Source organism: Ranitomeya variabilis, chromosome 3, assembly GCF_051348905.1.
Source record: "Ranitomeya variabilis isolate aRanVar5 chromosome 3, aRanVar5.hap1, whole genome shotgun sequence".
Lineage (NCBI taxonomy): Eukaryota > Metazoa > Chordata > Amphibia > Anura > Dendrobatidae > Ranitomeya > Ranitomeya variabilis.
In genome coordinates, this window is record NC_135234.1 from 20478149 (window position 1) to 20503629 (window position 25481).

A 25481-nucleotide genomic window follows, 5' to 3' on the forward strand; every position below is an offset into this window, starting at 1 on the left:
GTTCTTTTGCACACTTCCTGTCACGACACAGCTGTCAGGTGACCCGAGACAAGGGGCTCTTTCCCTGTCCCTAATACTAGGTGGCTCCCTACCTCGCCCTATTCCCCAGGATACTTCTGAAGGTGAAGATGCCGGGGCCTCCACCCTTGCCTTATCTCCTGAGTTAGCCCTCTGTCTGTTCTCTTCCCCCACCCAGGGAAGAGGGGACGCTACTGTGCACCGTAGTACACCAACCTGACAAACAAGGCAACACAAACAAGGGTTAACAGAAAACTCCAGGCATACAAAATATTCACTCACATGTAACAGAGGAATGCATCTGGGAGTGGAGGATGGGGAATAAACAAATACAGAGAAGGATAAGGAATAACCGTTACGCATATTTAACACCCCAGGTAACCGGTTGTTACAGTGATGTTGCCTTCCTTTCGGGGAGGTCGATATCATGCTTGGAGGCAAGAAGGATTCTCTTTACCAGGTAACGCACCCACATTCAACACATTCCAAATCCAGGCCAGAAGGGGGAGCTCTGAACCCAGATTCCGGGGAGCTTCCCCAGCTTTAAGTGCTCTGGTCTGGAGGAGGAGTCAGTCAGTTGGTCCAGGGAGACCAAACAAGTCAGTCTGTTGGAGGGAGAGGAAAAAGAAGGAAGTCTGGAACGGAGAGCAGATAGCGGAGCCGTGCAGCCAGGACTGAGCTGCAGCTCCAGGGAAAGGAAATGAACCCAAGGGGTTGAAAGTGGTGGAGCTACTGAGGAAAGGAGCACAGTGAAGAAGGAAAGGGGCTCAGAGGGGAACTGTGACTGGGCACCCTCAGAGCCGAAGCGCAGGAACCGGGCACCAGGAGCCCGAGGCTGTGGCATACTCCAGGACACACGGCAGAACCAGAGGGCATAGAACTGTATGTGATTTGCCCACACCACACCTGAAGGTGAAGCAGCACCTGAAGAGCCCGAGTCATGATAGAGACCCTATAAAAGACTCAAGTTGCCCACCATACAGGTAACTGTCCCAGGACAGGAGAGAGTGGACTTTGCCAGCATCTACAGGCAGCAGGGACCTCGCACACTAGCGTGAGTAGGAAGGCTTACGGACCTCACCTGGGAGAGGGATTCACTATTGCTTCCAGGCCGGCCGGGCCATACCATCACCTGGTACCCTGGACTGTGGACTGCTACTGTCAGTAAACCAGGTAAAGACTTTATAACTTTGTGTCCTCCACTTATGTGCCGGCATACACCATCCTTGCCCATACACCTTGGGAGCCCTGGGGACCGCGCTTCACCTGTGGGAAGCGTCACCTTCTTGCTGCAACAACAACACCCCAGAGGACCCCTTTAAGCAGCGTCGGTCCCCTCTGACCGAGAACCACAGGTGGCGTGACAAACACAAACTTTACTACTCCCTTTAAAAGACCTTTCCCCTTTAATCGAGTGCCCAGTGCCATGGACCATGTCACCGTGACATCCCCTTTAAGTGCGACTGGACCCGAGTACCCCAGTGCCCAGGCGTGCGATTCATATACAAACCAAACAGTCACCAATAACTCCTTCAACTCTCCTTCTCATATGAACTCCTCTCCCTCCATTAGCCATGCAGCAAATGCTAGCTCTGACAAGGATTAGTAACAGAGCCCAGATTATAAAGGGGAAGGGAGTGGCTAACTGAGTTCAGCTGTGAACACAGGGATTCCCAACATGGCCGATTAACCCTTGTTCTGCCAGAAGACATAAACACATTTAAAATGAAGTAGAAGTGCTTCTTCTCAGTGCCAGAGTAGGAGCAATCAGACGCTGTGGTCTTCTGGCTCTACTCTGTCGTGGTAACCCCGTGACACTTCCAATGCTGAATTTTATGGTGAGGATGCAGGAGAGGTTTTCTTCTGATGACTCTTCCATAAAGATCATATTTGTGCATGTGTCTTTGAACAGAAGAACAATGTACCTCAACTCCAGATGCTGCTAAATCTTTTTAAAGGTCTTTTGCAGTCAAGCGGGGGCTCTGATTTACCTCCCTAACAATCCTAGGAGCAGCTCTCACTGAAATATTGCTTGGTTTTCCAGACCTTATCTTGACCTCCACTGTTCCTGTTAACTACCTGTAGTGCTGATGTCCCTGCATGCTTCTGTCCTCCCATGGCAGTGCTCCCTCCTTAAAGGGTCCTTGCGCACTGTTCTAAAGTGTCCACAGTCAATGGCTGGGAGACACTTATTATTAAAGGCACCTTCACCTGAATAGAGGTGCCTGAGCAATGTGTAAAGTTAGTCCCCTGCACGCTTGCTTGTACCCGCCAGTCAGTCTACCTGTCCAGAACCTGTCTGTCTGTACTTGCCTTGTCTCCCTGTATTTCAGCTGAACCAGCCTGCACCTCTCAGTGCCTATCTGTATGCCAGCTAGCATCTGTGGTTCTTGTGTTCCTGCCGTACCTGCCTGTATCAGCTGTACTTTCCTACTTGGCCATTCCAGCTGCTTGTCCCTTGGGGGTCTGCTGCCGTGCGCCCGAGGTCTGTCCTGGTGTAACATCTGGTGTCCATCGGGAGCCAAGCCTAACCCCACCATCAGGGGCTCTAGTGAAGAGTCAGGTGCTCACTTGATTATGCCCCTCCAGGCTCTCCTCGGACCACGGCACAGTGACTCCACTACTCCTGTTACTCTGCCATTTCTTAATTACGTTGTGAACTGAGGAAATGGTAACTTGAAAACTCTTTGCTCTCATAGCCTCCTCCTGCTTTGTGGGCCTCCTCCATTTTCACTGTCAGAGTGCTCGGCAGCTGCTTAGAAGAACCCATGGCTGCCGTTTTTTGGCACAAGGTTAGAGGAGGCTGGGTTTTTATAAAGCTGGGAAATATGCGTCACACGGCCTTTCGATTATACGATGATAGTGGACAAGCCATAACTCTAACAAACTAATTAAGATCTGACACTTTAGTCAGTTATTTGAGGACACAAATCTCCAAGGGTGCTCAAACTTTTGCATCAGCCCATTTTCCTTTTTGTAATTTTTAAAATGAAAAACAAAAAGACAAAATATATATATATATATATATATATATATATATATATATATATATATATATATATATATATATATTTTTTGCCTAGAATACAAAGGAAATGTTTCATCTTTAACTTTAGGCCTTTCAGAGATCATTTCATCTTCAACTTGCTTAACTGTTCACAATAACAGTAATTTAGACCAGGGGTGCCCAAACTTTTACATGCCACTGTATACAATTGCTCTAGTATAAATAGTTTTGGGTTTGCAGTATTTCTGATTTCACTGTCATTTTAATTATATTCGTGCTCCATCCATATGGAGAATTTATTCCCATACTTGTGAGATAACATCACGTTGTTTCTTGGATATGGATATTTTCTTTTTTTATAGAAGTCTTATTATGCTGCCTCATCCTGGGTGACAAAAGAGAATGTGACGAGCAGTCAGAGTACAGATATATAGATGGTGGAAATGCAATCTGTACTTAGCTGTAATAATGACACAGGGATCTTCTTTCATATTCTTCGTTTAGTGTAGGATCTGCGGGGGGGAGCATGACACAAGAATCATCTCTACCATGTTCTTTCTTTAGTGTAGGGTCTGCGGGGTTGGAGCATGACACAAGAATCATCTCTTCCATGTTCTTTGTTTAGTGTAGGGTCTGCAGGGGTTGAGCCTGACACAAGAATCATCTCTTTCATGTTCTTTGTTTAGTATTGGATCTGCAGGGGCGGAACATGACACAAGAATTATCTCTTCCATGTTCTTTGTTTAGTGTAGGGTCTGCGGGGGTTGAGCATGACACAAGAGTCATCTCTTTCATGTTCTTTGTTTAGTCTAGGGTCTGCGGGGGTGGAGCATGACACAAGAATCATCTCTTTCATGTTCTTTGTTTAGTGTAGGGTCTGCAGGGGTTGAGCATGGCACAAGAATAATCTCTTTCAGGTTCTTTGTTTAGTGTAGGGTCTGCAGGGGTGGAGCATGACACAAGAATCATCTTTTATGTTCTTTGTTTAGTGTAGGGTCTGCAGGGGTGGAGCATGACACAAGAATCATCTCTTTCAGGTTCTTTGTTTAGTGTAGGGTCTGCGGGGGTGGAGCATGACACAAGAATCATCTCTTTCAGGTTCTTTGTTTAGTGTAGGGTCTGCAGGGGTGGAGCATGACACAAGAATCATCTTTTATGTTCTTTGTTTAGTGTAGGGTCTGCAGGGGTGGAGCATGACACAAGAATCATCTCTTTCAGGTTCTTTGTTTAGTGTAGGGTCTGCGGGGGTGGAGCATGACACAAGAATCATCTCTTTCATGTTCTTTGTTTAGTGTAGGGTCTGCAGGGTTGGAGCATGACACAAGAATCATCTCTTTCATGTTCTTTGTTTAATGTAGGGTCTGCGGGGTTGGAGCATGACACAAGAATCATCTTTCATGTTCTTTGTTTAGTGTAGGGTCTGCGGGGGTTGAGCATGACACAAGAATCATCTCTTTCATGTTCTTTGTTTAGTATAGGATCTGCGGGGGCGGAGCATGACACAAGAATTATCTCTTCCATGTTCTTAGTTTAGTGTAGGGTCTGCGGGGGTTGAGCATGACACAAGAATCATCTCTTTCATGTTCTTTGTTTAGTGTAGGGTCTGCGGGGGTTGAGCATGACACAAGAATTATCTCTTCCATGTTCTTAGTTTAGTAAGCGAGGGGGTGGGGTGTGTCTGTATGTAAAATCGACCTTAAAACCCATCCTGCGTGATAATATAGGTGAATCTAATGAAAATGTAGAGTCTCTGTGGGTGGAGATAAGGGGAGGGGGAAAAAATAATAAATTACTGATAGGGGTTTGTTATAAATCTCCAAAACTAATGGAAGCAATGGAGAATATCCTCGTAAAGCAAATAGATGAAGCTGCGACTCAAGGAGAAGTCATTATTATGGGGGACTTCAACTACCCTGAAATAGATTGGGGAACAGAAACCTGCAGTTCCAGCAAAGGTAATCGGTTTTTGACAACTATGAGAGACAATTACCTTTCACAACTGGTTCAGGACCCAACAAGGAGGGGGGCACTGCTAGACCTAATATTAACCAACAGGCCAGACCGCATATCAAATATAAGTGTTGGGGGTCACTTGGGGAATAGTGATCACAAAATAATAAGTTTTCATGTAACCTTTAATAAGATGGGTAGTAGGGGGGTGACAAGGACACTAAACTTCAGGAGGGCAAATTTCCAACGGATGAGAGAGGATCTTGGTGCAATTAACTGGGACGATATCCTGAGACATAAAAATACACAAAGAAAATGGGAGACGTTTATTAGCATCCTGGATAGGACCTGTGCACAGTATATACCGTATGGGAATAAACATACTAGAAATAGGAGGAAACCAATATGGCTAAATAGAGCTGTAAGGGGCGCAATAAGGGACAAAAAGAAAGCATTTAGAGAATTAAAGGAAGTAGGTAGTGAGGAGGCATTAAATAAATATAGAAAACTGAATAAATTCTGTAAAAAGCAAATCAAGGCAGCAAAGATTGAGACAGAGAGACTCATTGCCAGAGAGAGTAAAAATAATCCCAAAATATTCTTTAACTATATAAATAGTAAGAAACTAAAAAATGACAGTGTTGGCCCCCTTAAAAATAGTCTGGGTGAAATGGTGGATGAGGATGAGGAAAAAGCCAATATGCTAAATGACTTTTTTTCATCAGTATTTACAAAAGAAAATCCCATGGCAGACAAAATGACTAGTGATAAAAATTCCCCATTAAATGTCACCTGCTTAACCCAGCAGGAAGTACAGCGGCGTCTAAAAATCACTAAAATTGACAAATCTCCGTGCCCGGATGGGATACACCCCCGAGTACTGCAGGAACTAAGTACAGTCATTGATAGACCATTATTTTTAATCTTTAAAGACTCCATAATAACAGGGTCTGTACCACAGGACTGGCGTATAGCAAATGTGGTGCCAATATTCAAAAAAGGGGCAAAAACTGAACTCGGTAATTATAGGCCAGTAAGTTTAACCTCTACTGTGGGTAAAATCCTGGAGGGCATTCTAAGGGATGCTATACTGGAGTATCTGAAGAGGAATAACCTCATGACCCAGTATCAGCACGGGTTTACTAGGGACCGTTCATGTCAGACTAATTTGATCAGCTTCTATGAAGAGGTAAGTTCAGGACTGGACCAAGGGAACCCAGTGGACGTAGTATATATGGACTTTTCCAAAGCTTTTGATACGGTGCCACACAAAAGGTTGTTACATAAAATGAGAGTAATGGGGATAGGGGAAAATATGTGTAAGTGGGTTGAGAGCTGGCTCAGGGATAGGAAACAAAGGGTGGTTATTAATGGAGCACACTCGGACTGGGTCGCGGTTAGCAGTGGGGTACCACAGGGGTCAGTATTGGGCCCTCTTCTTTTTAACATATTTATTAATGACCTTGTAGGGGGCATTCAGAGTAGAATTTCAATATTTGCAGATGACACTAAACTCTGCAGGGTAATCAATACAGAGGAGGATAATTTTATATTGCAGGATGATTTATGTAAACTAGAAGCTTGGGCTGATAAATGGCAAATGAGCTTTAATGGGGATAAATGTAAGGTCATGCACTTGGGTAGAAGTAATAAGATGTATAACTATGTGCTTAATTCTAAAACTCTGGGCAAAACCGTCAATGAAAAAGACCTGGGAGTATGGGTGGATGACAAACTCATATTCAGTGGCCAGTGTCAGGCAGCTGCTACAAAGGCAAATAAAATAATGGGATGTATTAAAAGAGGCATAGATGCTCATGAGGAGAACATAATTTTACCTCTATACAAGTCACTAGTTCGACCACACTTAGAATACTGTGCACAGTTCTGGTCTCCGGTGTGTAAGAAAGACATAGCTGAACTGGAGCGGGTGCAGAGAAGAGCGACCAAGGTTATTAGAGGACTGAGGGGTCTGCAATACCAAGATAGGTTATTACACTTGGGGCTATTTAGTTTGGAAAAACGAAGACTAAGGGGTGATCTTATGTTAATGTATAAATATATGAGGGGACAGTACAAAGACCTTTCTGATGATCTTTTTAATCATAGACCTGAGACAGGGACAAGGGGGCATCCTCTACGTCTGGAGGAAAGAAGGTTTAAGCATAATAACAGACGCGGATTCTTTACTGTAAGAGCAGTGAGACTATGGAACTCTCTGCCGTATGATGTTGTAATGAGTGACTCATTAATTAAATTTAAGAGGGGACTGGATGCCTTTCTGGAAAAGTATAATGTTACAGGGTATATACACTAGATTCCTTGATAAGGCGTTGATCCAGGGAACTAGTCTGATTGCCGTATGTGGAGTCGGGAAGGAATTTTTTTCCCCATGGTGGAGTTACTCTTTGCCACATGGGGTTTTGTTTGCCTTCCCCTGGATCAACATGTTAGGGCATGTTAGGCTAGGCTATGGGTTAAACTAGATGGACTTACAGTCTTCTTTCAACCTTAATAAATAACTATGTAAGAATCATCTCTTTCATGTTCTTTGTTTAGTCTAGGGTCTGCGGGGGTGGAGCATGACACAAGAATCATCTCTTTCATGTTCTTTGTTTAGTGTAGGGTCTGCAGGGGTGGAGCATGACACAAGAATCATCTTTTATGTTCTTTGTTTAGTGTAGGGTCTGCAGGGGTGGAGCATGACACAAGAATCATCTCTTTCAGGTTCTTTGTTTAGTGTAGGGTCTGCGGGGGTGGAGCATGACACAAGAATCATCTCTTTCAGGTTCTTTGTTTAGTGTAGGGTCTGCAGGGGTGGAGCATGACACAAGAATCATCTTTTATGTTCTTTGTTTAGTGTAGGGTCTGCAGGGGTGGAGCATGACACAAGAATCATCTCTTTCAGGTTCTTTGTTTAGTGTAGGGTCTGCGGGGGTGGAGCATGACACAAGAATCATCTCTTTCAGTTTCTTTGTTTAGTGTAGGGTCTGCGGGGGTTGAGCATGACACAAGAATCATCTCTTTCATGTTCTTAGTTTAGTGTAGGGTCTGAAGGGGGCAGAGTTTGACATGGATCTTCTTTTTCATGTTCTTCATTTACTGTAGGGTCTGTGGTGGGTGGCGCATGATACAGGGACTTTTGTTTGGTGTTCTTTATTTAGTTTAGGGTCTGCGGGGCGGAGTATGACACAGGGAATTTTCTCTTTGGTTTTGAGTAGTGTAGGTTCTTACATTAGAAGTGACCAGTGTTACAAATTAGACATTGTATGTAAGTAACTATAATGGAATAATGGATATTACTTTGGGGCAAAGAAGCATAAAGTTGTGTCTCTTGCTTTTTAGGTCCAGTCTATGATCTCCACCAAGAAGGAACAGTAATGACCCCTCCCCCGAGGAACCTGCTAAGAAGAAATTCAAACTCATCATCCATTTAGATCAATGGCGTCCTCTATAAATGAGCGTGTAACTTTTAGGAGAGACTATTCTAATCACTGACGGTATTAGACTTCCAGGAGTGGTACTAACCCCACTGCGCTGGAATTCATCCTCTAGGGCTGAACTCAGCCACGACTAAGGTGTAATTACCAAAATATATTAGTGTGACTAGTGGCTCCACTTCTGTTTTGAGTAATTTTACTGCAACGTGGAATAAAAATTTTTGGGGGCAAATTCTTCATTGCTGATCATCTGTTTTTATCTTCATTTGGGGCTGTATTAATCCTTGAGGAGATCCTTGCTTGGTGATCTGACTTTACTGTGTTGTATAACCTTCCAGAACTGGTAATAATCCTCCAGGACAGGTACAGTTCCTTCAGGACGGGTACTAGTCCCTGCAATACTGGTACTGATTCTCCAGGGCCCGAACTAGCCATTTGGGACTGGTACTAATCCTTTAGGACTGGTAAACTCTCTGTAACTGGTGCTGACCCTTCAGGGATGGCACAAGAGCCTCTCTCCTGCCCTACAGATGGAGCGATGTGTCAGTGCAGGCAACATGTATTAGTTTAGAGTCCTTGACTGTTCAGCTGCCTGCACTGACACATTGTAACAAACCAACAGCACAGGAGAGAGAGCGTTTTGCAGTGATGTGTTCAGTGCAGACATGATTGTCTAGATTGGATACAACTGTAACAAAACTTCAGCTGTGAGATGTATCATATGATCTGTTATTATGTACAGGATTCCAGGCTGAAGATGTGAATGTAATCGTCTCCATTCACTGACAACAAGCAGGACTCCACAAGTGGGATCAGACAATGATTTTCTGTCAGTCTATCCAATGAAGAACACTGCTACTACTGAGCCATACATCTAATCCCATCCTGTGTGATACTGTCTTCTGAGCTGTGTATCTAATCCTATCCTGTGTTACACTGACTGCTGAGCCGTGTATCTAATCCTATACTTTGTGATACTGTCTGCTGAGCCGTGTATCTAATCCCATCCTGTGTGATACTGTCTGCTGAGATGTGTATCTAATCCTATCCTGTGTGATACTGTCTGCTGAGCCATGTATCTAATCCTATCCTGTGTGATACTGACTGCTGAGCCGTGTATCTAATCCTATCCTGTGTGATACTGACTGCTGAGCCGTGTATCTAATCCTATCCTGTGTGATACTGTCTGCTGAGCTGTGTATCTAATCCTATCCTGTGTTACACTGACTGCTGAGCCGTGTATCTAATCCTATCCTGTGTGATACTGTCTGCTGAGCTGTGTATCTAATCCTATCCTGTGTTACACTGACTGCTGAGCCGTGTATCTAATCCTATACTTTGTGATACTGTCTGCTGAGCCGTGTATCTTATCCCATCCTGTGTGATACTGTCTCCTGAGCTGTGTATCTAATCCTATCCTGCGTGATACTGACTGCTGAGCCGTGTATCTAATCCCATCCTGTGTGATACTGTCTGCTGAGATGTGTATCTAATCCTATCCTGTGTGATACTGTCTGCTGAGCCGTGTATCTAATCCTATCCTGTGTGATACTGACTGCTGAGCCGTGTATCTAATCCTATCCTGTGTGATATTATCTGCTGAGCTGTGTATCTAATCCTATCCTGTGTGATACTGACTGCTGAGCCGTGTATCTAATCCTATCCTGTGTGATACTATCTGCTGAGCAGTGTATCTAATCCTATCATGTGTGATACTGACTGCTGAGCTGTGTATCTAATCCAATTCTGTGTAATACTGTCTGCTGAGCCGTGTATCTAATCCCATCATGTGTGATACTGACTGCTGAGCCGTGTATCTAATCCTATCCTGTGTGATACTGTCTGCTGAGCCGTGTATCTAATCCTATCCTGTGTGATACTGTCTGCTGAGCCGTGTATCTAATCCTATCCTGTGTGATACTGTCTGCTGAGCCCTGTATCTAATCCTCTCCTGTGTGATACAGTCTGCTGAGCCCTGTATCTAATCCTATCCTGTGTGATAGTGACTGCTCAGCTGTGTATCTAATCCTATCCTGTGTGATACCTTCTGCTGAGCCGTGTATCTAATCCTATCCTGTGTGATACTGCCTGCTGACCTGTGTATCTAATCCCATCCTGTGTGATACTGATTGCTGAGCCATGTATCTAATCCTCTCCTGTGTGATACTGATTGCTGAGCCGTGTATCTAATCCCCTCCTGTGTGATACTGTCTGCTGAGCCGTGTATCTGATCCTATCATGTGTGATACTGACTGCTGTGCCGTGTATCTAATCCTATCATGTGTGATACTGACTGCTGAGCCGTGTATCTAATTCTATCATGTGTAATACTGTCTACTGAGCCGTGTATCTAATCCTATCATGTGTGATACTGTCTGCTGAGCTGTGTATCTAATCCTATCATGTGTGATACTGACTGCTGAGCCGTGTATCTAATCCCATCCTGTGTAATACTATCTGCTGAGCCGTGTATCTAATCCTATCATGTGTGATACTGACTGCTGAGGCCGTGTATCTAATTCTATCATGTGTAATACTGTCTACTGAGCCGTGTATCTAATCCTATCATGTGTGATACTGTCTGCTGAGCTGTGTATCTAATCCTATCATGTGTAATACTGCTTTTTTAGCCCTGCGTGTAATCCTAATAGGTGTCATATGGTCTGTTAAACTGCTGTATCTAAGCCTATAATTTATAAAACTTCACCATCTCCTGGTCAAGACTGTGTATTACCGCTGGTGGAGTCGGTGAGATGATGAGGATGTAGTAGATGAGTGCGTGGATGAATGTTACCGCGCACTAATGTCCCCGGGGGGCGCTGCTGCTGCCACCATCGAAGATGCCCGTCCTCCTGTATCTCACTCTCAGTCGATTTTCCCTCCATCTCTGATCTCCTGTATTTTCTGTTTAGCTGAGAAAGGAAAGAATATTGTGGAAGTGAGAAGGAGAAGGAGCTGAATGATAACTATTACGTTATTGCCATATTTACTATTTATATAATGAGGTTCTTAGCGCACAATGTGATTGCATTGTGTGATCCCACGTCAGTGACAACACCACCTCATATAGATGTCTATTGTTATGATCCGGTGACCTTGGAGCCGCATGAGACCTTCTCAGGAGTAGGTGGAACCTATACTGACCGCAATCCCTAAACTGACACCGCAACTAGAAGTAGCCGTGGGATGTACCTAACAATCCTAGACACCTCGACACACCCGGAGGACTAATTAACCCTATAGATGGAAATGGGAATCCTATCTTGCCTCAGAGCAGAACCCCAAAGGATAGGCAGACCCCCACAAATATTGACTGTGAGTATTAGAGGAAAGACACACGCAGGCAGAAAACAGAGTTTAGCAAAAGAGGCCACTCTAGCTAAATAGGAAAGGATAGGACAGAATGCTAAGCGGTCAGTAATAAAACCCTGAAAATATCCACAGCAGATAATGCAAAAATTCCACCATCTAACTAAAGACATGGAACGTATCTCTGCATCTCCTGAGAATCCAACTTGACTGGAAAAATCCTGGCACAGTCAAGCTGGACAAGAAAAAACAATGAATAGCACTGATCTGTAAAGCACACTGCATGCGTGCTGCAGAAACAAAACCAGAAACTTATCTTTGCTGAATTGGCAGCAGGGCAGGAGGAAACAGACTGAGATGCAAACCTTCCAAGTACAATGGACAACTGGCAAGGGCTAATGAATCCTGCAACCTTAAATACCCCAGTCAGCACTGCAATCAGTAGGGACACCTGCCCAGGATTGCAACCCAGGGACAACTGTATTACCACCAACAACCACCGGAGGGAACCCAAGAGCAGAATTCACAACAGTACCCCCCCTTGAGGAGGGGTCACCGAACCCTCACCAGAGCCCCCAGGTCGATCAGGACGAGCCAGATGAAAGGCACGAACCAAATCAGCAGCATGGACATCAGAGGCACAAACTCAAGAATTATCCTCCTGGCCATAACCCTTCCATTTGACAAGGTACTGAAGCCTCCGCCTCGAAAAGCGAGAATCCAAAATCTTCTCAACCACATACTCCAACTCCCCATCAACCAACACCGGGGCCGGAGGATCAACAAAGGGAACAACGGGCACCACATATTTCCGCAATAAAGATCTATGGAAGACATTATGGATAGCAAAAGAGGCTGGAAGCGCCAATCGGAAAGATACCGGATTAATAATCTCAGAAATCCTCTAAGGACCAATAAACCGAGGCTTAAACTTAGGGGAAGAAACCTTCATAGGAACATGACGAGAAGACAACCAAACCAAATCCCCAACCCGAAGCCGGGAACCAACACATCGACGACGGTTAGCAAAACGTTGAGCCTCCTCCTGAGACAACACCAAATTGTCCACCACATGAGCCCAAATCTGCTGCAACCTATCAACCACAGAATCCACACCGGGACAGTCAGAAGGCTCAACCTGCCCTGAAGAAAAACGAGGATGAAAACCAAAATTACAAAAGAAGGGCGAAACCAAAGTAGCCGAACTAGCCCGATTATTAAGGGCAAACTCGGCCAATGGCAAGAAAGCCACCCAATCATCCTGATCAGCAGACACAAAGCATCTCAAATAAGTCTCCAGGGTCTGATTAGTTCGCTCGGTTTGGCCATTTGTCTGAGGATGAAATGCGGAAGAAAAAGACAAATCAATGCCCAGCCTAGCACAAAAGGCCCGCCAAAACCTAGAAACAAACTGGGAACCTCTGTCGGACACAATATTCTCCGGAATACCATGCAAACGAACTACATGCTGAAAAAACAACGGAACCAAATCTGAAGAGGAAGGCAATTTAGGCAAAGGCACCAAATGAACCATCTTAGAGAACCGGTCACAAACCACCCAGATAACCGACATCTTCTGGGAAACCGGAAGATCAGAAATAAAATCCATAGAAATATGCATCCAGGGCCTCTCAGGGACCGGCAATGGCAAAAGCAACCCACTGTCACGAGAACAACAAGGCTTGGCCCGCGCACACGTCCCACAAGACTGCACAAAAGAACGCACATCACGTGACAAAGAAGGCCACCAAAATGACCTACCAACCAAATCTCTGGTACCAAAAATACCAGGATGGCCAGCCAACACCGAACAATGAACCTCAGAAATAACTCTACTAGTCCATCTATCAGGAACAAACAGTTTCCCCACAGGACAGCGGTCAGGTTTGTCAGCCTGAAATTCCTGAAGAACCCGTCGTAAATCAGGGGAAATGGCAGAGAGGACCACCCCTTCTTTCAGAATGCCGACCGGTTCAAGGACCTCAGGAGAATCAGGCAAAAAACTCCTAGAGAGGGCATCAGCCTTAGTATTCTTAGAACCCGGAAGATACGAGACCACGAAATCAAAACGGGAAAAAAACAAGGACCATCGAGCCTGTCTAGGATTCAGCCGTCTGGCAGACTCGAGGTAAATCAGATTCTTATGATCGGTCAAGACCACAATACGGTGCTTAGCTCACTCAAGCCAATGTTGCCACTCCTCAAACGCCCACTTCATAGCCAACAATTCCCGATTGCCGACATCATAATTGCGTTCGGCAGGCGAAAACTTACTGGAAAAGAAGGCACATGGTTTCATCAAGGAACCAACAGGATCCCTCTGGGACAAAACGGCCCCTGCACCAATCTCAGAAGCGTCAACCTCAACCTGAAACGGAAGAGAAACATCCGGTTGACGCAACATCGGGGCCGAAGTAAATCGGCGTTTAAGCTCCTGAAAGGCAGAGATAGCTGCAGAGGACCAATTGGCCACATCAGCGCCTTTCTTCGTCAAATCGGTCAAGGGTTTAACCACGCTGGAGAAGTTAGCAATGAAACGGCGATAAAAATTAGCAAAGCCCAACAATTTCTGAAGGCTCTTCACGGATGTGGGTTGAATCCAATCATGAATGGCCTGAACCTTAACCGGATCCATCTCGATAGATGAGGGAGAAAAAATGAAGCCCAAAAAAGAAACCTTCTGCACTCCAAAGAGACACTTAGACCCTTTCACAAACAAAGCATTATCACGAAGGATCTGAAATACCATCCTGACCTGCTTCACATGAGACTCCCAATCATCGGAAAAGATCAAAATGTCATCCAAGTATATAATCAAGAATTTATCAAGATAAGTCCGGAAGATATCATGCATGAAGGACTGAAAAACAGATGGAGCATTAGAGAGCCCGAATGGCATCACAAGGTATTCAAAATGGCCTTCGGGCGTATTAAACGCAGTTTTCCATTCATCACCCTGCTTAATACGAACAAGATTATACGCCCCCGAAGGTCAATTTTAGTAAACCAACTAGCCCCCTTAATCCTAGTAAACAAATCGGAAAGCAGAGGCAAAGGGTATTGAAACTTGACCGTGATCTAATTCAAGAGGCGATAATCAATACAGGGACTCAAGAGCCATCCTTCTTAGCAACAAAAAAAAAATCCCGCTCCCAACGGTGAAGAAGATGGCCGAATATGCCCCTTCTCCAAAGACTCCTTAACATAACTCCGCATAGCGGTATGTTCAGGCACAGACGGGTTGAAAAGTCGGCCCTTAGGGAACTTACAGCCTGGAATCAAGTCAATAGCACAATCACAGTCCCTATGCGGTGGAAGGGAACTGGACTTGGGCTCATCGAATACATCCTGAAAATCAGACAAAAACTCTGGAATTTCAGAAGAAGCAGAAGAAGAGATTGACATCAAAGGAACGTCATTATGAACCCCCTGACAACCCCAACTAGTCACAGACATAGACTTCCAATCCAACACAGGATTATGTACCTGCAACCACGGAAAACCCAGCACGATAACATCATGCAAATTATGCAACACCAGAAAACGACAATCTTCCTGATGGGCTGGCGCCATGTGCATGGTCACCTGTGTCCAAAACTGAGGTTTATTTTTAGCCAAAGGTGTAGCATCAATCCCCCTTAAAGGAATAGGATTCTGCAAAGGCTGCAAGGGAAAACCACAACGCCTGGCAAACTCAAAATCCATTAAGTTCAAGGCGGCGCCTGAATCCACAAACGCCATGACAGAAAATGAAGACAATGAGCAGATCAAGGTCACCGATAACAGAAATTTAGGTTGTACAGTACTGATGGTAAATGAACTAGTGATCCTCTTTGTACGCTTAGGGCAAACTGAAATGACATGAGAAGCGTCGCCACAATAAAAACACAACCTATTCTGACGTCTGAATCCTTGTCGTTCCGTTCTAGACAGAATCCTATCACATTGCATTGGCTCAGGCATCTGCTCTGAGGACAACGCCACCGCGCGCACAGTTCTGCGCTCCCGCAAACGCCGATCAATCTGAATGGCCAGAGACATAGAATCACTCAGACCGGAAGGCGTGGGAAACCCCACCATAACATCTTTAACGGATTCAGAAAGACCCTTTCTGAAAATTGCCGCCAAGGCATCATCATTCCATTTAGTCAACACAGACCATTTTCTAAATTTCTGACAATACAATTCTGCCGCTTCTTGACCCTGAGACAGGGCCAACAAGGTCTTCTCTGCTTGATCCACAGAGTTTGGTTCATCATATAATAATCCTAAAGCCTGAATGAAGGTGTCTACATTAAGCAAGGCCGGATTCCCAGATTCCAGGGAAAATGCCCAATCCTGAGGATCGCCACGCAGCAGGGAGATGACAATTTTAACCTGCTGAATGGAATCACCAGAGGATCGAGGTCTCAGAGCAAAAAACAGTTTACAGTTATTTTTAAAACTCAGAAATTTGGACCTGTCACCAAAAAACAAATCAGGAATAGGAATCTTAGGTTCTAAAACCGGAGTCTGAACAATATAATCAGAAATATCCTGTACCCTAGCAGCAAGCTGGTCTACACGAGAAATTAATCCCTGAATATCCATGCTAGCACCAGACTCCTCAGCCACCCAGAGAAAAAGAGGGAAGAGAAGACAAAGCAGGCTACAGAAAAAAAAAATGGCTCAATACTTTTCTTCCCTTCTTCTGAGATGCATTTAACTCATTGTTGGCCAGTTGTACTGTTATGATCCGGTGACCTTGGAGCCGCATGAGACTTTCTCAGGAGAAGGTGGAACCTATACTGACCGCAATCCCTAAACTGACACCGCAACTAGAAGTAGCCGTGGGATGTACCTAACAATCCTAGACACCTCGACACAGCCGGAGGACTAAATAACCCTATAGATGGAAATGGGAATTCTATCTTGCCTCAGAGCAGAACCCCAAAGGATAGGTAGACCCCACAAATATTGACTGTGAGTATTAGAGGAAAGACACACGCAGGCAGAAAACAGAGTTTAGCAAAAGAGGCCACTCTAGCTAAATAGGAAAGGATAGGACAGAATGCTAAGCGGTCAGTAATAAAACCCTGAAAATATCCACAGCAGATAATACAAAAATTCCACCATCTAACTAAAGACATGGAACGTATCTCTGCATCTCCTGAGAATCCAACTTGACTGGAAAAATCCTGGCACAGTCAAGCTGGACAAGAAAAAACAATGAATAGCACTGATCTGTAAAGCACACTGCATGCGTGCTGCAGAAACAAAACCAGAAACTTATCTTTGCTGAATTGGCAGCAGGGCAGGGGAACCAGACTGAGATCCAAACCTTCCAAGTACAATGGACAACTGGCAAGGGCTAATGAATCCTGCAACCTTAAATACCCCAGTCAGCACTGCAATCAGTAGGGACACCTGCCCAGGATTGCAACCCAGGGACAACTGTATTACCACCAACAACCACCGGAGGGAACACAAGAGCAGAATTCACAACAGTCTATACACCAGGAATAACTCTATTTCTGGCCATTTTATGTCTTGTTTCCTGCATTTTTCTCCATTCCTAATCCTCTGTTGTCTCTGAGCTGGTGGGTAGAGACTAGGTGCAATGATGTCTCCTATACACAATACATACACAGATATGAGGGATTCCTGTTCTCATGTCACAAAGTTTAGAAGCATCAGCATGGAGGATATTATACAGCAGTAACGAGCTGTGTAGCAATGAATTCAGCTCTGGAATTAGAACATTTACTAGAAAACAGCAGCATGGGGACATTATACATTAGAAATGAGCATTGTAACTGTGAATCCATCTTTGAGGTGACAGAGAACACTACAATCATCAGCAGCATGGAGGACATTAAAGAGCAGCACTGACAAGTGTAGCGGTAAATCCAGATTTTGGGCAAGATAAACCCTTACTTTAAAAAAGAGGATCAGCATTAAGAACATTATACAGCAGTACTGAGCAGTGTAGTTGTGAGATGGAATAAAACAATGAGATAAAATAAAACACACAGAGGATATTATGCTGCAGCAACAAGCTGTGAAGCAGTGAATTCAGCTCTGGAATTAGATAAAACCCCTATTAGAATGCATGATGTGCATCAATACATTAGAAGTGAGCATTGTAGCTGTGAATCCAACTCCGAGATTATAGAAAACACTAACGCTATCAGCACCATGGATAGCATTATAGAGCAGCACTGAGGAGTCTAGCTGTGAATCCAGCTTTTTGGTTGGATAAACCCTTACTAGAAAGCAGAATCAGCATTACAAACATACAGCAGTACTGAGCAGTGTAGCTTTGAGAGTAAATTAAACACTTCTTAAAAGGCAAAAGCAGCACGAAGGACATGATAAAGCAGTTTTAAGCAGTGTAGATGTGATTCCAGCACTGGGATTATAACACTACAGCATCAGCATGGAGGACATTATGCATCACTGAACTATGTAGCTGTGAATCCAGCAAGATAACTAGAAAGCAGCACCAGGGGTAGCTATACCATTGATGTAGTTGCACAGGGTCCCTAAGCATAATGGGGGCCCACTTCTAGGCAAGCAACTTTTGCCATAAATTCATAACGTGGTGCATTACAAAGAGCTGTTGGACTGCAAAGGGCCCATATACTGTTTTTGTACAGGGGCCCCTTCTGTCTGCATCCATTTCTGAGCAGCACCCCATCTGAGCCAGTTTATGCCACTATCTCTGTCCCTCCACTCTGCTCCTCTTTACTCCTCTTTTACTTCCCCACTCCATAGACTGTAAGGGTATGTTTCCACGTTCAGGAAACGCTGCGTTTTTGACGCTGCGTTTTTCTGCTGCGTCAAAAACGCAGCGTCCAGATGTTACAGCATAGTGGATGGGATTTTATGAAATCCAGACTCCACTATGCGTTTAAAAACGCATGCGTTGTGCGTTTTTTCAAAACGCTGCATGTTGCTACTATGAGCAAAACACGCAGGTACACCGCAGGTGACCTGCCAGTGACCTCAGGTGCAGTTTTGGTCAGGATTTTACTTGCATAAAATCCTGACCAAAGACTGATGCAATCCTGAACGTGGAAACATACTCTAATAGTCAGCTGTAATCTGATCCCTGAGTGAGCTGACATTTTTTTTAGACAGATTGATGAAGGAAGAGAGGAAATGGATATTTCTCTGGTAAGATATGTTACAAAATTTCTTATATTCACATGTACTAATGATTTCTGCAAAGAAAATAAGTTAAAAAAAAAAGCCTGCAAATTGTGATAAGTGTAAGGCCATGATCACACGTTGCATTTTTGCTGCATTTTTATACAATTATTTTTATGCAAAATTTCAGCTGCTTTTCACAGTACCAGCAAAGTCAATGAGATTTCAGAAATCTCATGCACACACCTTGTTCCTGACTGTTTTGTCATAAGAGCTTGGATTTTGCAAAATGCAGCATTTCACTTCTTTCAGCATTTTTTCAGCCTTTGTTATCTGCAAAAACTAAGCAAAAAACACTGGTATCAAGTTTTGCTTTATTTTTTTTAAGCCAAAACCTGTTGAACTTGAATCAGATTTTTTTTTTTATGCACTAAACGTTATCAGCATGCACAAGATACCAATGTACTCTAAAGGTACCGTCACACTAAGCGACGCTGCAGCGATAGCGACAGCAATGCCGATCGCTGCAGCGTCGCTGTGTGGTCGCTGGAGAGCTGTCACACAGACCGCTCTCCAGCGACCAGCGATGCCGAGGTCCCCGGGTAACCAGGGTAAACATCGGGTTGCTAAGCGCAGGGCCGCGCTTAGTAACCCGATGTTTACCCTGGTTACCAGCGTAAAAGTTAAAAAAACAAACAGTACATGCTCACCTGCGCGTCCCCCAGCCTCTGCATCCTGACGCTGACTGAGCTCCGGCCCTAACAGCAGAGCGGTGACGTCACCGCTGTTGCTTTCACTTTCAGTTTAGGGCCGGCGCTTTAGTGTCAGGAAGCAGAGGCTGGGGGACGCGCTGGTGAGTATGTGCTGTTTGTTTTTTTAACTTTTACGCTGGTAACCAGGGTAAACATCGGGTTACTAAGCGCGGCCCTGCGCTTAGTAACCCGATGTTTACCCTGGTTACCAGTGTAAAATATCGCTGGTATCGTCGCTTTTGCTGTCAAACACGGCGATACACGGCGACCTAGCGACCAAATAATGTGCAGACCTTCTAGCAGCGACCAGCAATTTCACAGCGGGATCCAGATCGCTGCTGCGTGTCAAATACAGCGATATCGCTATCCAGGTCGCTGCAACGTCACGGATTGCTGGCGATATCGCCTAGTGTGACGGTACCTTTAGAGTATGTCTCCACGTTCAGGATTGCATCAGTCTTTGGTCAGGATTTTATGCAAGTAAAATCCTGACCAAAACTGCACCTGAGGTCACTGGCAGGTCACCTGCGGTGTACCTGCGTGTTTTGCTCATAGTAGCAACATGCAGCGTTTTGAAAAAACGCACAACGCATGCGTTTTCGCGGCAAAAACGCATGCGTTTTTAAACGCATAGTGGAGTCTGGATTTCATAAAATCCCATCCACTATGCTGTAACATCTGGACGCTGCGTTTTTGACGCAGCAGAAAAACGCAGCGTCAAAAACGCAGCGTTTCCTGAACGTGGAAACATACCCTGATAAAAACACAGTAAAAAAAAAAGCAAAAACTAAGTAAAAAACGCAAGAAAAACTAAGCAAAAAATGCAGCAAAAACTAAGTAAGGGCCCCTTTCCACTTGCGAAAACGGACGAGTGCAATCCGATAAAAAATTGGATTGCACTCGGACCAATGTTATTTAATAGGTGTCTTTTCATTTGCGATTTTTTTCTCAGCCGAAATCGGACTGAGAAAAATCTGGATCGGCTGAGAAAAAAATCGCAGCGTGCTGCGATTTGCTGCGAGTCTCGGACGAGACTCGCCAATGCAAGTCAATGAGTGCGTAAAAAAAAAACGCATGGAATACGGACCATCCGTATTCCGTCCATTTTTTACGGATACATTACCATTCTGTGGCATAGAACACTGTAAAATGGTCCTGTAAATGACTATAAAAATAGTTGCAGAGAAAAAAAACAGATTGCATACGGATGTCATACGGATGTAAAACGGATGGTGCGATTAAAAATCGCATTGCACTCGCATGACAATCGCATGACAATTGCATACTCTACATCCGTTTTTTCGGTCCAGATTACGGACCGTTTTTTCTCTTGCAAGTGGAAAGGGACCCTAAAAACGCAGAAAAAAATAAGGAAAAAACGCAACAAAAATAAGCAAAAAATGCAGCAAAAACTAAGTAAAACACGCAACAAAACTAAGCAAAAAATGCAGCAAAAACTAAGTAAAAGACGCAGCAAAAATAAGCAAAAAATGCAGCAAAAACTAAGTAAAAGACGCAGCAAAAATAAGCAAAATATGCAGCAAAAACTAAGTGAAAAAGCAACAAAAACTAAGCAAAAAACGCAGCAAAAACTAAGTAAAACATGCAAAAAAATAAGCAACAAAAGCAGCAAAAACTAAGTAGAAAAAGTGTAAAAAAAAGTGGGCAAAAAACACAGCAGTAACGAAGTAAAAAAAAACAAAAACTAGGTAAAAAATGCAGCAAAAAGTAAATCACGCAACAAAAAATAAGCAAAAAAGGCAGCAAAAACCAAGCAAAACCTGCTTTTTGTAAGCAGCTTAAACGCAGCTTAAATTTGGCATAAAAAAATAACCACAGCAAAAATGCAGTAAACATAGCCTAATAGGTGTAGCAGGAGTTAGGCCGCCGTCACACTAGCGAGTTTTACGGACGTATGAGCGCAGAAAATACGCCCGTAAAATACGCATTACACACGGCCCAATGAATCTCTATGGGTCAGCTCCTATCAGCCGTATATTACGCATCCGTAATATACGGTATTGTACGGCCGTAGAAAATCGCAACATGCTGCGTTTGTCACCGTATTGCGCAAAAAAATACGCCAATGAAAGTCTATGGGGGCGAGAAAAATACGGATTACACACGGACCATGCGTGTGACTTGCGAGAAATACGCAGCGGTGTTCTATCGAAAAGCCGGTAATTCAATTGCCGGCTTTTCATTTCTCCTTCACAAACCCGACATGATATGAGACATGATTACATACAGTTAGCCATCTCATATCCCTTTTTTATTACATATTCCTCTTTACTAATGTAAGAAGTGCCTCTGTGTAAAATTTGGGGGCTCTAGCTATTAAATTAAAGGGTTAAATCCCGGAAAAAACTGGCATGGGCTCCCGCGCAATTTTCTCCGCCAGAGTGGTAAAGCGAGTGACTGAGGGCAGATAATAATAGCCTAGAGAGGGTCCATGGTTATTGGCCCCCCCTGGCTACAAACATCTGCCCCCAGCCACCCCAGAAAAGGCACATCTGGAAGATGCGCCTATTCTGGCACTTGGCCACTCTCTTCCCACTCCCGCGTAGCGGTGGGATATGGGGTAATGAAGGGTTAATGTCACCTTGCTATTGTAAGGTGACATTAAGCCAGATTAATAATGGAGAGGCGTCAATTATGTCACCTATCCATTATTAATCCAATAGTATGAAATGGTTAATAAAACACACACACATTATTACAAAGTACTTTAAAGAAATAAAGACACAGGGTATTTTAATATTTTATTATTCTCTTAATCCACCTGAAGACCCTTGTCACCTGAAACAAAGTAAAAAAAAAAAACAAAAAACAATATTCCATACCTTCCGTCGTTCTGTCCCACGTTGTAAATCCATCTGAAAGGGTTAACTAATTTTACAAGCAGAATCCTGTTAATGCAGCCGCCCCTGCCTGTAAAAACCCGGGGAATGAATGGAAAGCAGGGTGATCTGTAGTTACCTTGAGTCGCGGTGAGGCGCCCTCTGCTGGATGTCCTCATATGAACTCGAGCGTTGGAACTTTTCCCAGGCTCGAGTTCATATGAGGACATCCAGCAGAGGGCGCATCACCGCGACTCAAGGTAACTACAGGTCATTCCCCTGCACTCCATTCATTCCCTGGGTTTTTACAGGCAGGGGCGGCTGCATTGACAGGATTCTGCTTGTAAAATTAGTTAACCCTTTCAGATGGATTTACAACGTGGGACAGAACGACGGAAGGTATGGAATATTGTTGTTTGGTTTTTTTTTAACTTTGTTTCAGGTGACAAGGGTCTTCAGGTGGATTAAGAGAATAATAAAATATTAAAATACCCTGTGTCTTTATTTCTTTAAAGTACTTTGTAATAATGTGTGTGTGTTTTATTAACCATTTCATACTATTGGATTAATAATGGATAGGTGACATAATTGACGCCTCTCCATTATTAATCTGGCTTAGGCTACGTTCACATTTGCGTTGTGCGCCGCAGCGTCGGCGCCGCAGCGCACAACGCAAACAAAAACGCGGCAAAACGCACGCTAAAACGCTGCGTTTTGTGCCGCATGCGTCCTTTTTGGCCGAAAGTTGGACGCAAAAAAAATGCAACTTGAAGCGTTTCTTGCGTCCAACGCTTGCGGCCATGCGGCGCAAAACGCAGCACAACGCATGTCCATGCGCCCCCATGTTAAATATAGGGGCGCATGACGCATGCGGCGACGCTGCGGCGCCCGACGCTTCGGCGCCGACCACAAATGTGAACGTAGCCTTAATGTCACCTTACAATAGCAAGGTGACATTAACCCTTCATTACCCCATATCCCACCGCTACACGGGAGTGGGAAGAGAGAGGCCAAGTGCCAGAATTGGCGCATCTTCCAGATGTGACTTTTCTGGGGTGGCTGGGGGCAGATGTTTTTAGCCGGGGGGGCCAATAACAATGGACCCTCTCTAGGCTATTAACCCCTTCCCGACCTTTGACGCCACGTAGGCGTCATGAAAGTTGGTGCCAATCCGACCCATGACGCCTATGTGGCGTCATGGAATGATCGCGTCCCTGCAGATCGGGTGAAAGGGTTAACTCCAAATTCACCCGATCTGCAGGGACAGGGGGAGTGGTACTTCAGCCCAGGGGGGGTGGCTTCACCCCCCCGTGGCTACGATTGCTCTGATTGGCTGTTGAAAGTGAAACTGCCAATCAGCGATTTGTAATATTTCACCTAAAAAACTGGTGAAATATTACAATCCAGCCATGGCCGATGCTGCAATATCATCGGCCATGACTAGAAACACTTATGTGACCCCTCCACCCCACCGATCGCCCCCCCAAGCCACCGATCTGTGCTCCGCTCCCCTCCGTCTTGTGCTCCGCTCCCCCGTCCTCCTGTCCGCTCCCCCCTGCTCCTATGCCACCCCCCCGTGCTCCGACGCCCCCCCCCCCGTGCCCCGATCTCCCCCCCCCCCCTTATACTTACCGAGGCTCCCGGTGTCGGTCCGTCTTCTCCATGGGCGCCTCCATCTTCCAAAATGGCGGGCGCATGCTCAGTGCGCCCGCCGAATCTGCCGGTCGGCAGATTTGTTACAAGTACATTTTGATCGCTGTGGTAGGTTCTATCACAGCGATCAAAATAAAAAAATAATAAATGAACCCCCCCCTTTATCACCCCCATAGGTAGGGACAATAATAAAATAAAGAAAATATTTTTTTTTTCTTTTTCCACTAGGGTTAGGGTTTCAACTAGGGTTAGAACTAGGGGTAGGGTTAGGGTTATGGCATGTGCACACAGTGCGGATTTGGCCGCGGATCCGCAGCGGATTGGCCGCGGATCCGCAGCGGATTGGTCGCTGCGAATTCGTAGCAGTTTTCCATCAGGTTTACAGTACCATAGTACCATATACACCTATGGAAAACCAAATCCGCTGTGCCCATGGTGCGGAAAATTCCGTGCAGAAATGCTGCGTTGTATTTTCCGCAGCATGTCAATTCTTTGTGCGGATTCCGCAGCGTTTTACACCTGTTCCTCAATAGGAATCCGCAGGTGAAATCCGCACAAAAAAACACTGGAAATCTGCTGTAAATCCGCAGGTAAAACGCAGTGCCTTTTACCTGCAGATTTTTCAAAAATCGTGCGGAAAAATCTCACACGAATCCGCAACGTGGGCACATAGCCTTAGGGTTAGGGTTGGAATTAGAGTTAGGGTTGGAATTAGGGCTAGGATTGGAAATAGGGTTAAGATTAGGCTTGTGGTTAGGGTTACGGATAGGGTTAGGGGTGTGTTGGGGTTACAGTTGTGGTTAGGGTTGGGATTAGGGTTAGGGTTGGGATTAGGGTTAGGATTAGGGTTGGAATTAGGGTTACGGGTGTGTTGGGGTTAGGGTTGTGGTTAGGGGTGTGTTGGGGTTAGGGTTGTGATTAGGGTTATGGCTACAGTTGGGATTAGGATTAGGGGTGTGTTGGGGTTAGTGTTGAAGTTAGAATTGAGGGGTTTCCACTGTTTAGGCACATCAGGGGTCTCCAAACGCAACATGGCGCCACCATTGATTCCAGCCAATCTTGCGTTCAAAAAGTCAAATGGTGCTCCCTCCCTTCCAAGCCCCGACGTGCGCCCAAACAGTGGTTTACCCCCACATTTGGGGTACCAGTGTACTCAGGACAAACTGGGCAACAACTGTTGGGGTCCAATTTCTTCTGTTACCCTTGCAAAAATAAAAAATTACTTGCTAAAACATAATTTTTGAGGAAAGAACAATTATTTTTTATTTTCACGGCTCTGCGTTATAAACTTCTGTAAAGCACTTGGGGGTTGAAAGTGCTCACCACACATCTAGATAAGTTCCTTCGGGGGTCTAGTTTCCAAAATGGGGTCACTTGTGGG

General features: G+C 44.8%; 1 protein-coding gene across 2 annotated transcripts in view; it reads left to right on the top strand.

The window, feature by feature from the left end:
• Nucleotides 1–9480, top strand: part of TEX55 (testis expressed 55) — an 83741-nt gene extending 74261 nt beyond the window's left edge. Inside the window, exon 6 of one of the 2 annotated variants that reach the window (XM_077293716.1) lies at nt 8321–9478. In XM_077293716.1, the coding sequence (XP_077149831.1) occupies nt 8321–8356 (36 nt within the window). In that variant the 3' untranslated portion in view covers nt 8357–9478. Of the gene's footprint in view, nt 1–8320 lie in introns of both variants that reach the window. The other variant, XM_077293717.1, reaches the window with a different exon arrangement.
• Nucleotides 9481–25481: the final 16001 nt, after the last annotated feature.